This window comes from Argopecten irradians, chromosome 1 (assembly GCF_041381155.1).
Source record: "Argopecten irradians isolate NY chromosome 1, Ai_NY, whole genome shotgun sequence".
NCBI lineage: Eukaryota > Metazoa > Mollusca > Bivalvia > Pectinida > Pectinidae > Argopecten > Argopecten irradians.
This window is the reverse complement of record NC_091134.1, coordinates 60,925,995-60,940,317: the sequence shown is the minus strand read 5'-3', so window position 1 is coordinate 60,940,317 and position 14,323 is coordinate 60,925,995. Positions and strand designations below refer to the sequence as shown.

The window sequence follows — 14,323 nt, the reverse complement described above, 5'->3', positions numbered from 1 at the left end:
CTGTTTATCCATGTCATTGACAGCGTTCGAAATTAACGCCTATCCGTCTGCCCGTGACCGGATACTTTATAGTAGGGTAGACAATTTTTGCCATGCACCTGGTCCTTTGACCGGCATATTTTTGGTCCAGTTCTGTTAGAGTACTAAAGATTTACAAAGCAAAAATAGCAGTTGCATTGAAGAAAGGTTGAAGAAAATATTCTGGTTTTCAGTCAACTTTGCTGAGAGCGCACGATACTAAAACAGATATGTCGATATTTTATTGTAGAACTATTAATTTGCCAGTATATAAACTACAAGGATGAATTGTAACTTTGTAAGGATCAGTTATTTTCAGTCAGGAACAGTTATTTTTAAGTTCAGCCAATCCTCCGGTCCAGTTGGAAAATATCCTCAAGGGAGAACACTAGTCAATGCAGACAAGGATATGACCATGTAGAAGTCCTTGATGTAAGTAAAACATAGTACATGTACATGTATGCACTTGATCTATTTTACAGTTATGAGAGGTACATTTTGTATTGTTTTTGACGAAGCATTTGTGTTATTCAGGCTTTATCATATCATTCCTCGTATTGAAGGATTGAAGCGAATCGGGAAGTAAAACCAAAATTCGGGGAATTTTCTTGTAATTGTGTTCGACACAACAATCGTGTTTAAAAGTTCGTAACTTGATACGAAAGTTATAAAATTTCAATTACTTGCCTATAGATTTGTATTGTTTTATACGTACAATGATGTTTATGGCACTCATCAATTTGTTTAATTCATTCCAGATAACTAGATTGATTAGAGCCCAATTCCTACATGAAGTCACAAGTACATGCATGTAGTTGTAAGATGTGCGGAATATACCACTTTGATACTTGGTGATAAGTTAAACTTCTCCAAACAGTAAAATGGCATGGGTAGTTGACAACATTAAAGTTCAACCTTGGGACAGCATACGTAAACAACTTATAGAAATGTTTGATGACGATGAAGATATATTTGACAATGTAATTCAGCATTCGGAGGAGTTCTTGAAAATGTCTGAAGGAAATCCGCGTCCCTGGAATGGCAATGAATACTTCCAAATACTAGAAAGCAGTTTTGGGAGCTCAGTGGACATGGTCGATTTCTTGATACGAGTAACTAAGGAGCTGAATCTTCACACGGACATGGGCACCAGGCCAGTGGCCGATACCTTACAACAACACAGGAGTGAACTGATGTCGCGTCAGAGAGACGAGGAAGAAGACAAGAACTTCGTCGGCAGAAAAAAGTACATAGAGGAGATTGTTGAGATAATTGTGGCTGTGCGAAACAAGTTCAAAGGTAACTCTAACAAAGTACGCACGGAAATATCGCAACAAAAAAGCAGCATACAATTTTACTATGCAATTTCAATGTTTATTTCATGCTGATGTGAAATGTATCATAATTGTTCATAGACATCAAAAGCTAACACAATGAAAAAATTGCAAAATATAGACGCATCTATTAAAATCACATAATTTTTATGACGATAAAAATAATTTCGTTCAAAATAACTTGGTATTTATATCACTTTGTTTGAGCTGTAAAAGAATGAACGCTAGCACAACAGTCTACCTAAGCTTACATTATAATAAATATAATATAATTATTATAAGGTTCATTTTCAAACAGAGCAGTTTCCATTTGAGGAGTATAAGCAAAAAAAACCGGACGGAATGATTTTGAATTTTTCTCTGAAGGACGTCCAATATGTGTTCAATTGTAATTGTAGTTCACAAGTAATGCAGTTTACACACATGAAAATAACAAAACAAAAATCATCTTGATTACAACAGCTCAAAGTTGAAAATTGTTTTAGGTGTAAGCATTTGTGGGATGGGAGGTTTAGGCAAGACAGCACTGGCCAACAAAGTCTGCAGGGAATTACAAGGGACATGGAAGATAATTAAAGTTGATCTCCGGTAAGTATCCTAAAACGACATAAACTGGCTTGATCTCCGGTAAGTGTCCTACAACGAAGTAAACTGACCCGATCTCCGGTAAGTATCCTAAAACGATGTAAACTGACTTGATCTCCGGTAAGTACCTTCGTAGACTGACCTGATCTCCAGTAAGTATCCTAAAACGACGTAAACTGACCTGATCTCCAGTAAGTATCCTAAACCGTCGAAGACTGACCTGATCTCCAGTAAGTATCCTAAAACGACGTAGACTGACCTGATCTCCGGTAAGTATCCTAAAACGACGTAAACTGACTTGATCTTCAGTAATGTACTAAAGCTATGTAAACCAACTTGATCTCCGGTATGTATCCTAAAACGACATAAACTGTCTTGATCTCCAGTAAATATCCTAAAAAGACATAAACTGACCTTATCTCCGGTAAGTATCCTAAAACGACGTAAACTGACTTGATCTTCAGTAATGTACTAAAGCTATGTAAACCAACTTGATCTCCGGTATGTATCCTAAAACGACATAAACTGTCTTGATCTCCAGTAAATATCCTAAAAAGACATAAACTGACCTTATCTCCGGTAAGTATCTTAAAACGACGAATACTGTCTTAAAACTGTATGTCATGTTAGATTGATTAGTAAAAAATAATATATGACTGAGAACATTTCGTTAAAGGGACAATTCAGTCTAAGAGAACATTAAATTGTGTACATAAATCGGGAAAAACAAGTTCTAATTGAAATTAGATCAGTCGGTTTTACTGTGATATGCCTCAAAAGCCCATGGTTGTGACATGTGTGTAGATGTTCAAACTCGCTCGCTGTCCGCCATTACACATTGTGGTCGGACTTCTTGCATGCCGAACCCTGTCCCTTGCTCGTAGAGTAATGCAATTTTTGTCTAGAACTGCTCAAATCGCTCTGACAGTAGTGTGTTTACCTTATTAGGGGAATTGTCTTGCCTAAAAATCATTTTATCACCTTCTCAGTGGTTATGTAGTGTATTTGTTCAACGTGCGTGACTTTGGCTCGGGTATGGGTACAGCGTCCATATTGTACCTGCTTAATCGTATTGATCAACGATTTGATATTTCAACGATATTAATTAAAATACTAAACAATGACGTGGAATTTGTCAATATTTTATGTTATATGTTTCATAAGAAATGTAGAACAATACATTTATGCCATATTTTGCTTCTTGGTTATGTAAAAGAATTAGCCTGAGTGAATTGCCCCTTTAACTATAGGCGGGGTTCTGTACATGCATCAGTATAGAGGACGATGCTAAGCAGGGTGACACCAAAGGAAGCTATAAATACCTACGGATACTCCATTTGTTACTTTTAACAAATCTGCATTCCGATTTGCTTTCAACATTTAACTACTTTTTAAGTGCATGTTTGTTATTTTAATTGAATTTAAAATAGGTAGGTTTTATTATCTAAAGTATAGAACAACTGAATATTTACTGTATTTGGGTACTACATCTTATGTCGGAAAGTTAATATATGTGGCGGTTAGCTTCCCTGAATATGACAAGAAACTACTGCTTGATCACCACTGTATAAATATAGAGTTAAAAGTTATAAGATAAAAAAAAATCCAAACAAAGGTTACTTATCATGTTTATCTAAAAAAATGTTCAACAGTTACTTGTTGAGACACCTCTATTTATCTAATGATGACTTTTTCGGAGAACTTTCTTTATGTCGTTTTTATCATGTATTTAGCCTTTGCAACCAGTTGCATTTATTAAACTCTGTATGTAAATATCATCAAACTCCATTGTAATTAGTTTTGTATTGGCAGCGAAGTGAAATGTACAAGGGAAATGTACAGAAAACTTTTTATGGAACTTACAAGCGGATCCCTACCACGAGGAGATGAAGGCGAGATTCTCCAAATGATTCTCTGTTTTCTGAGGGACCATGTTCATTCTAGTAAGTGTTGAATAGAATACTATATAACTAAAATGTTTTGTTTATTTGAAATTATCATAACTGGTCTATTGTCTAAATAAAATTGATGAACTTCACTAAGAAAGACTGTTCTTGTAGAAGTACCCAGACAATAGACTTAACCATGTCGGTGTAAATCCTCATAAGTTACATTGTTCATCATTGTATATCATAGAGATCAATTTGTTCTACTAAAGGTGACAAGTCATATAAAATCATGTTTTAGAAACCATAGTGTTACTAGACAACATCGAAGATGTTTTGGAAAGAGAGGGAATACGCAAGCTTCAGAAAGAGTTCTTGGACAAGCTCTTCGAATTTTTCAACGAGTTTGGGGATGAATGCAAAGTAAGGCGACACTACTATCAAACACTAAACTCGTACAGCATTGGATTTATTTTTCTTATCATCACTCTGTTAGCTGGATTTAAAATTATTTTGATAATTTTGGTATTGAAAATAATCATGGTCATCTGAGCAGTAATTGCATTTTGTTTTAAATCGTACACTTATCAGAGCATGGATTCGTAACCAGATTGATCCGTCTAGAAATTACCAGTATGAGATAAAGCACATTTATGTGAAGTTGGCAGGGTCATGTCAAATCTTCTAGTTATAGTTCTAGTTAAAGAATTTGAACTTGCATATTAAATGCCCACCTTAGCCCAAACCAGCAGAATACGTGTATATCATATTAAACTGGGATTTAGAGTTAAAACAACTCCGAGAGAATGAGGTTTCAGTTTTTTATAATGACTAGATATAGACGTTTGTGGATATTATCGTTTCAGATTCGCCTACTTCTGACAACACGCATTCTACTGACTTGTCATCCACTGATACCTAACGCCGTAGACAGATTCTGGAAAATGGTTAGACGACAAGAAAGACATTACGCATTGATAAGGGAAATCGAAATGCTTCCATTTGATATCCAGGAAGCAATGGAATTCTTCGCAATATGCATGGGAGAGGTAAGACACACAAACACTTAAAATGAACAAAATCTGGAGAAAATATACAATAAAAGTATGAGAGACCAAAGGGATATTAATGATATAGAAAATAAGGAAAGGCAGATATCCGAACCCTATGGTAAGTGTAGCTACTACGGTGACATCATAACTTCACTGCAATAACTCCCTCACAACACTTCGGTCAAACAAGGATGTTTGACAGACGGTTTTTAATATATTAGCTAAATCGTTTTCAAATTCTATATACGTAACAAAGTTTTTAATTGTAGTCATTGGCATAATAATCTACTTTCATTGATCACAAGTCGAAGGACTAAATAAATATATAATAAACATCATACGTATCTTTTGGATTACTTGTTAATGTCCTCTTTTGTATTGTAGAAACAGTTCGACACTAGACAAATGGAAAGGATAGTGAAAATCTGTGGTTTCAGTCCACTAGCTATTGAAGTCCTATGCAGTTCCATGCTCCAGAATTCATTATCCCCAGAAACTATCATAGCACAACTAGAACCAAACTTCTGGCTGAAACATATTTTAAAACCAAATGTTTTAAGCTGTCTGAAAAAATCATTTGAGCCTTTAAACAAAGGCATACAAAATAATTTGATACGACTTTCTGTTTTTCGTACTGCATCGTTCGGTATTGATGCTGCTGCAGCAGTCCTCGAGATGTCTTCAGGGCACTTTGATACGAATGCAACAAGACAGAAGCTACTGATACTGAAATCATGTAGCTTTATTCAGATTGATATTGAAGACCGTCAACACACAGAGAGATTTTCGCTGCATCCAGTAGTATATCACTTCTTGAAAAACGAAGCAAAGAAATCTGGAGATTTTCGCAAAGAGCTTCAGATTGCTACGAAATACTTTGCTGAGCACTTCAAAAAAAAGGTTATTTGCGAAGTTGCAGAACAAATAGAAGAAAACTGTGTAGCAGGGTACAGAAAACTGGGATATGACAAAACGCATGTAGTAAACCTGTATGAAAAAATTGCAACACATGACTTACATTGGCTTTTTAGCAGAACTCGCGATAGCCTTGAGACAGTGGTGGAAAGTAGGAGGGTTTATGAAATCGCAGACCTTCTTCTGTACGACGATACGAAATGGAGTGTTTTACGAAATTTCCTTCTTACAACCGAGAAAAGCAAAGACAATCAGCTGCATTATCTATTCTGGCGTGCTTGCGAAATAGCTGTGCTGGTGGACCTAGATAGAAACGAAGAAGCCAAAAGGAAAATAAACGAAGTAGAGGTGATGATGATCAAAATGAGAGAGACACATGGAACAGACAATGAAACAATGGCTGCCGTCAGTGGTATATTTCACTTTCAAAAGGGTAGATACTTCCGCAGAGAATACCGCTGTGAAGAAGCACTTCGCTGTTTGCAACTTGCCGAAGAAGAGATTTTACGTGTGAAGAAGGTAAAGGAAAGTCACATAATCCTTTTGTCTAAGATTTATAATGTCATGGGAGGATCTGAATATAGAAAGAAGAATGCAAATTATTGTAAAGCCAGGGAGTACCATACGCGGGCATTGGAAATCATCCGAGAACGTACACACAAACACAAAAACAGTTATTGCCTCAATGTTGAGGCATCCTAGTATATCCAAAACATTGGAACATGCTTTCTCAGGGAGGGGGATACATTTCGCAAAGCGGGAAAAGAAAAAAAGAAAATTGAATCAAAATACAACAAAGCTATCGAGCATTTTACAACTGCAATACTCCTTGATAAGCGTATGAAGCTGGATAACATGGCGATTCATGCGCAGATCCTTCAGAACCGAGGTGAAGCTTTCGGTTCTATGGAGAAATGGGATGATGCTGAGGAAGATCTGAAGGAGGCCATGATACTGCGCAGCAATATACTGGCTCATCCAAACAGACAGCTCACTATAGGAAAGTTTAAAATGGCTGAACTACTGTACAAAAAAGGTGTTTCCCTCTACTATAAAGGAGAAAAAGGTTAGTTGTTTTCGTCTTATTATCCCACCTCTAGTAATTATAATTTACCATTTTATTAAAGAAATATGTTAATGTAATATAGTTTCATTCCCAAGTAATAAACTATTTGAGATGGACTTCAGAAAATAGCATGATGATTTCATTATCCTCTTTAAAACAGAAACTTTTGAGAACTCCTGTCTTTGGATTATAATTTCGATTATCATTTAGAAAGGGTTTTATGAATTATGGATGTGTACCGATTAGTAGTAAAATGATTTCTCGTTTCATAGCTCACCTGATCCGAAGTGCCGGTGAGCTTATCTCATGGCGCGGCGTCCGTCGTCCGTCCGTTCGTCCGCACATTTCCTTTAAGAAAATAAATTTCAGAACATTATCTGGTATTACAAACTAAGTGAGCGATACTAGGCCTCTGTGCCTCTTGTTTACTTACTGTTTCAGATACAGCATTGGATTCAATGTTATGCGGTAGGCTACTATGTAAAGATATAGCAAAGATGGTCATTACAGGAGGACTGTCTGTATACGACGCTCACTACCCAGAGGTCAAGGATCTGACCTTCAAACTTCTATATACTCTCCAGGACAACAAAACACGCCGTCATGTTCGCAACCAATACAAGGTTTGTAATCATGTAATATTTGTACATTTTAACATATAAGGTATTTTGTGGCAGAGCAAAGAATACTGTGAACGAAGAATACTATAAACAAAAAATGTTGTTAAGGAAATAATACTGTAACAAAGAATACACAAAATATATTACAAAAAAAGAAAACCGTAAACAAAGAATACTGTAATAAAGAAAACTGTAAACAAAGAATACTGTAATAAAGAAAACTGTACACAAAGAATACTGTAATAAAGAGAACTGTAAAAAAAGAATAATGTAAACAAAGAATACTGTAAATCAACTATAAGTACAGTAGAGCGTTTTACCAGAAATCGACTACAAGTTGAGTAGAGAGTTTTACCAGAAATCAACTAAAAGTACAGTAGAGAGTTTTACCAGAAATCAACTCCAAGTACAGTAGAGAGTTTTACCAGAAATCAAGTACAGTAGAGAGCTTTACCAGGAATCGACTACAAGTATAGTAGAGAGCTTTACCAGGAATCGACTACAAGTACAGTAGAGAGTTTTACCAGAAATCAACTACAAGTACAGTAGAAAGTTTAACCAGAAATCAACTACAAGTACAGTAGAAAGTTTAACCAGAAATCAACTACAAGTACAGTAGAGAGTTTTACCAGGAATCAACTACAAGTACAGTAGAGTTTAACCAGGAATCAACTACAAGTACAGTAGAGCGTTTTACCAGAAATCGACTACAAGTACAGTATAAAGTTTAACCAGGAATCGACTACAAGTACAGTAGAGAGTTTAACCAGGAATCAACTCCAAGTACAGTAGAGAGTTTTACCAGAAATCAAGTACAGTAGAGAGCTTTACCAGGAATCGACTACAAGTATAGTAGAGAGCTTTACCAGGAATCGACTACAAGTACAGTAGAGCGTTTTACCAGAAATCAACTACAAGTACAGTAGACCGTTTTACCAGAAATCAACTACAAGTACAGTAGAGTTTTACCAGAAATCGACTACAAGTACAGTAGAGCGTTTTACCAGAATTCGACTACAGGTACAGTAGAGAGTTTAACCAAAAATTAAATCCCCGTTAAAATATCGTTGGGCGTGAAAACGCGAGGTAAACTCGCCGCGAAAATAACTTTGTTTACAGTAGGTTTTTTAGTTTTGTCTTTGATGAAGATGAAATAAAGATGAGAATGGCCTTGTTTTTGTTTATGATATGTCGTTCTATCCTGATGAATGTATGACCTTTAGGAATACCTACAACCAGCGATATACGGATACATATTGATAGGGGAGCTACTATAATTCATAAAACATTTCATATTTTCTATTTTTGTCTATTTTATTCATATGCTTTATAACACATTGTAATTCTTTTCTTTTTTGATCTCATAATATTAATCAATAGTTTTGCAATGAAACAAACTATAACGTTAACCGTATAATCCTACCCGTTACCCAGGTATCACACAGAAAATATTTTGATCATTTAAATTTAGAACCATACCGAAATAGTTCATATAATCACCATACTTTTGAAATTTTATTTCTGAATGTCTTTTTTCAGAAGTTCGAACAAGGGAAATACGATAAACGAAACAACAGTCGTAAAAGCATTGAACAGTCGCATTTTACGCGAAACCCCAAGTATGGAACTAAGTGGAGGAACCCGGCTAAACAGGATGATTCTGATTCCTCGTCTATCGATGAAAATAGCGATGGCAATGATGACGAACTTATTGAAATGACCCAAGAAGAAGCTGATATTGACTTTACAGGTGTCAAACCTACAGTGGATATTGAACAAGTAAGGAATTGGTATGAAGGAGGCGGGGCAACTCATTATCTCAAAGCTGTCTTTGCAAGAGGTAGAGAGGAGGACGAGGAATCAGAAGAGGATTTTAATGAACGTATTTCATCGTTAGGCATTGGTGATGTTCACGATGATGAACATTTACAAAGAGCCACTGATGACGAGTCAATGGGAAACAGGGATACAAGAACTCATGACCCAACTGCACTTCCTCCAATGGAGGTGGATGAATATACCGTGTCAAACACCCACAGTGAGAACACGAAACGCTTACCTCACACTCAAAAATCAAGAAAACGACCACGGACTGAACGCACGGCTCCGCATCAAAACCAGGAAGACGAGGAGGAATTGGCAGTGCAGGGCAAACGACCATACCAACATGATACCAATTAGCTATTAGCTTTTAATGTGTCAACGTGCAAGATGCTATAAAACATAGGTGGCTAGGACACTAACAAGTCGTAGCTTTTAAAGCTGATACAGTGCACCGTTTTGGACGATATCTTCAAATGTACGAAAAAGTACCAAACTATCTGTTCAATCTGATAAATAGAGTGATATACCCCCTGATAATCAGATGGGTTTCATTTAATTCTATCGTTTCCTAGATTTGCACAATGGAACAGTACACACTTATTCCTTCTATACACATGGTCTTTGTGCATTGTTCTGCAGTCTTTATTCGTGTCGTTTTCTGATTTTGTCGATCCAAACTGATTTTGATCGGTTTGGTAAAGATTTTGTTTTGTGCATACGTATGTTTTATATGATGTTATTTACTTTTTATGACTACATTTAACATACAATAACACATTGTCCAGGTATTTTACTATCATTATATTTAATTCATTTCATTAAATTTAATTCATTTAATGATAAAATGCATGTTTATAATCGATAAAATATTTTACAAAAGGGGCAAATTGCAAAATCTTTAGCCAATATTGATGTAAAAATAATGGTAATATGAAACATGCAATCTGATTAACCTGTTCATTCTTTGTTCATTACCCCCGTCGCCTGCAATTGGTAAACAAAACCATGAACAGGTTGTTTCAATCAGATTGTGGAACATGGGTTTGAGTTTCATACCTTGGCACTGCCTGAATGCACATCGTATATATATATATTTGCGGTTATATAATTCTATAAGCCGACATTTGCATTGTATTTGGAACGTTGTTGATATATGTTTTGATTTAACAACAGGGTTTGAGATATTAGTAGGAAAAGACAAAATCAGATCGCCACATGTGGCCTGTTTTAAGTACTAATTAACATACAGGAACAACACTATTATTATACATGTTGTAAATGAAGAGAATAGGGAAGATCAAACTTCATTTAAATAAATAATTAATTCTTATATTGTTCTCACCGATATCTTTGTTACTTGATCAACATGTGTATAATCGTATAACAGTTGAGTACGTAACGATACATACTTAAATAACAGTTCAAGCATCAGAAAAGTTTGCTTTACCCTTATCATTATCAAGAACAATACACACACTTATATATTAGATAAGCTCTGAATTCCCATTGTTCTCATGGGCTAATCCATGGTGACGTGAAGTTCAATATTATGCATATTGACTCGATGGTTCCGTCTTAAAAATCACCTAATCAATATTGCGCTGGTGAACTCACTTTGGTCAAATGTTGAGTTCACCAGGGTGGTGTCCAAGGTCATATTGTTTGAAATTTGTTTGCGTATCATACGGCGATATTTAAAAATTAAAAAAAAAAACTATAAAATTGTACCCGTATAATATTAAAATTAATTTGATTCGGTCAATATGGTTTCTACCACCCGGGTAGAATCTATGACCTCAGTCTATGCCCTTTTTCAGTCTGTAATTCTATCAGGACGGTATAACACCATATTGGCATCACCACAAAGGTTCATAATTGATAGATACCTTAATCACAAAAAAGGCCATTGCATCACGATACATATTATGCTTACATACAGAAAATATTTTATCGGGACATATTGTTGTGATCTTATTATGCACAGGATGTTTATAAACGATAACAAATGGTTCTGGATTTTTGCCTGCTAACTTTTATGGACTTAATACTATCTCACTTTGGAATCTTTCATTCATTATAGAGCAGTATCAACTTTGTTTCAGTTTGTAAAGCGTGATTTCTCGAAATATTCTTTATCGCTCCTTCTCGAATTTAAGTCCTTTTCAGAGTCGATATGCAATACCTTCAGTTCACCGCGAGGTAAATTGCCAAATGAGATATACAGCAGTAGTGTGAGAGGGTATCAGACACGATTTATAACATATCTAAAAAGCCTATTACGTCAATAACAAGAGATCCCAGAGGGATCTTGGCGCCCACCAAAGAATGATCTATATCTGACAAAGGAAAGATGGATCTTTTCTCTACTTTTTAAACTTTTTCAAACATACTACATATAAAATTTGAGACAGATCGCTTCAGTACCTTTTGAGAAATAGCGGTAACAAACTTCAACTATCAAAATCCAAGATGACTCCTTGGCGGCCATCTTGTTGATCAATCAGTCCCAAATCAAAATATGCACAACTAGGGCCCTAGGGGAACCTACATGTGAAATTTGAGAAAGATCCATTCAATACTTTCTGACAAATAGCGATAACAAACTTTGAATATAAAAATCCAAGATGGCTGCCTGGCAGCAATTTTGTTGACCGATCGGTCCCAAATCACAATATGCATAACTAGGGCCCTAGGAGAACCTACATATGAATTTTGAGACAGATCCCTTCAGTACTTTCTGAGAAATAGCGATAACAAACTTTGAATAACAAAATCCAAGATGGCTGCCTGGCGGCTATCTTGTTAACCGATCGGTCCCAAAATGCAATATGCACAACAAGGGTCCTAGGGGAACCTACATATGAAATTTGAGACAGATCCCTTCAGTACTTTCTGAGAAATAGCCATAACAAACTTAAACTATCGAAATCCAAGATGGCGGCCTGGCGGCCATCTTGTTGACCGATCGGTCCCAAAATGCAATATGCACAACTAGGGCCCTAGGGGAACCTATATATGAAATTTGAGAAAGATCCCTGCAGTGCTTTTTGAGAAATAGCGGTAACAAACTTTAACCATCAAAATCCAAGATGGCTGCCTGTCGGCCATCTTGTTGACCGATCAGTCCCAAAATGCAATATGCACAACTAGGGCCCTAGGGGAACCTATATATGAAATTTGAGAAAGATCCCTTCAGCACTTCTTGAGAAATAGCGGTAACAAACTTTAACTATCAAAATCCAAGATGGCCGCCTGTCGGCCATCTTGTTGACCGATCGGTCCCAAAATGCAATATGCACAACTAGAGTCCTAGGGAAACCTACATATGAAATTTGAGAAAGATCCCTTCAGCACTTTCTGAGAATTAGCGGTAACAAGAATTGTTAACGGACGGACGGAAGGACGGACGGACGGACGGACCACGGACGACGAAAGCATCGGAAGGACGGACGGACGGACGGACCACGGACGAAAGGCGATTTGAATAGCCCATCATCTGATGATGGTGGGCTAAAAATGTATCTTGATATGCCTAAAATAAGATTTCAACACATAACAATTGCAAGATTCCCGTCATGACCCATACTTTCTTTATTTTTACAAATGATATAGCTTATGAACTTGAATCAACAACACGTTTATTTGCTGATGTGTCATGTCATGAAATAGAAGTAGTTTAAACAGAGATTTAGAAATATTACCGGTAAATCGATTGGCAAACACTTAATTGGCTTCAGATTATTTTTGATACTAATAAAACTGAGGTAGTTTTATATCATTCTGATTTAGAGATTTTTTTTCTTGAAACCTCTCTTTGGTTGTGCTACGAAAGAAGAGCTTGACGTATTTTCATTTTAAAGTGGCGTTAGATATATGTCTTTGTAAAGCGTGTCAGTCGCGATCTATTCAAGTCACAGGCATATGTTTAAGTTTTGTAAGATTTTAAGTTGTCCCTCACTGGGTCCGTTTAATTATGTTGGGCGGGATTTTTTTTTGGAAAAATTACGATATACATTCTTTACTATAAAATATTTGTTATTAAGTATATATGCATCCATAATGCAGATGTAATCAATATTGCATCGCATCACATGTCTTGCTTCAACATGTCCCCATCTGGGTCCATCTTAGTATACAGGGTTTATTGGGAAAATGGCGATATTTAAAAAAAAATAATTTTATGTGTTTAATATGAATTTTTCACTATGAAATATTTGTTATTAAGTAAATAGAGGTTACACAATGAGTGGTTGTTGAATATTAATTTATTCCACACGAGTGAGTTATTTTTTTAAAGTTACAAAAGACACGAGCTTTAGCGAGTGTCTTTTGTAACTTTTAAAAAATAACTTACGAGTGTGGAATAAATTCAATATTCAACAACCACGAGTAGTGTGACCTGTTTCTACCACAATCATATTCGTTTTTAGTCGATAGAAATACGGCACGGATACATTAACGCGTATTTACCGAAATATGCAAATAAGGTGTAGTAATATCTTTATCAGCAAAAAGACACTAATTAGTATTCAAAAGTAATAGTTTGATAAATAATCATCGATATCAAATTTTTCTAATTGGGAACATCTTTAGGGTTAAATAATACTCCTATAACGTCTAATTGAGTTCAAATCTTCATAGTTGCTTCCAGAAAATAAAACTCAATGTCGGACTACATGCATACATGTAAAAGCATTCGCACGACACGGCATCGTCAATTTCCCGCCAGATAATCACCAAGCCATAGTTCCATCAAGATCAAGTTCGTTTCATACACGTTAAATCTACGAAACTCATCAGAAAAATTCTTGTCGTAAAGATGTATTATTAGTACTAAAGGTCAATTTAACATGTATGAAAATGTCACGTATTTTGACACAACGACCACGACGATTACGCTTTCAAATAGCAGTTTTGGACGTCAGGCGGCGATCACAACATAGAATGACGTCATTTGATCATTGGTGACGTTGACAATGATGACGTGACACTGAGAAATAAATTGTTAATCAACAGCTGCAGT

General features: G+C 35.9%; 1 protein-coding gene across 1 annotated transcript; it reads left to right on the top strand.

The window, feature by feature from the left end:
* Window positions 1-22: 22 nt before the first annotated feature.
* On the top strand, window positions 23-10,630 carry LOC138336310 (uncharacterized). Its single transcript, XM_069285750.1, is given in 9 exon segments — window positions 23-450; window positions 777-1,317; window positions 1,838-1,940; window positions 3,750-3,880; window positions 4,125-4,246; window positions 4,690-4,872; window positions 5,260-6,856; window positions 7,298-7,479; window positions 9,016-10,630. Coding segments are annotated over 8 exon segments (3,378 nt in total). The 5' UTR covers window positions 23-450; window positions 777-899; the 3' UTR covers window positions 9,658-10,630.
* The last annotated feature ends 3,693 nt before the right edge of the window (window positions 10,631-14,323 follow it).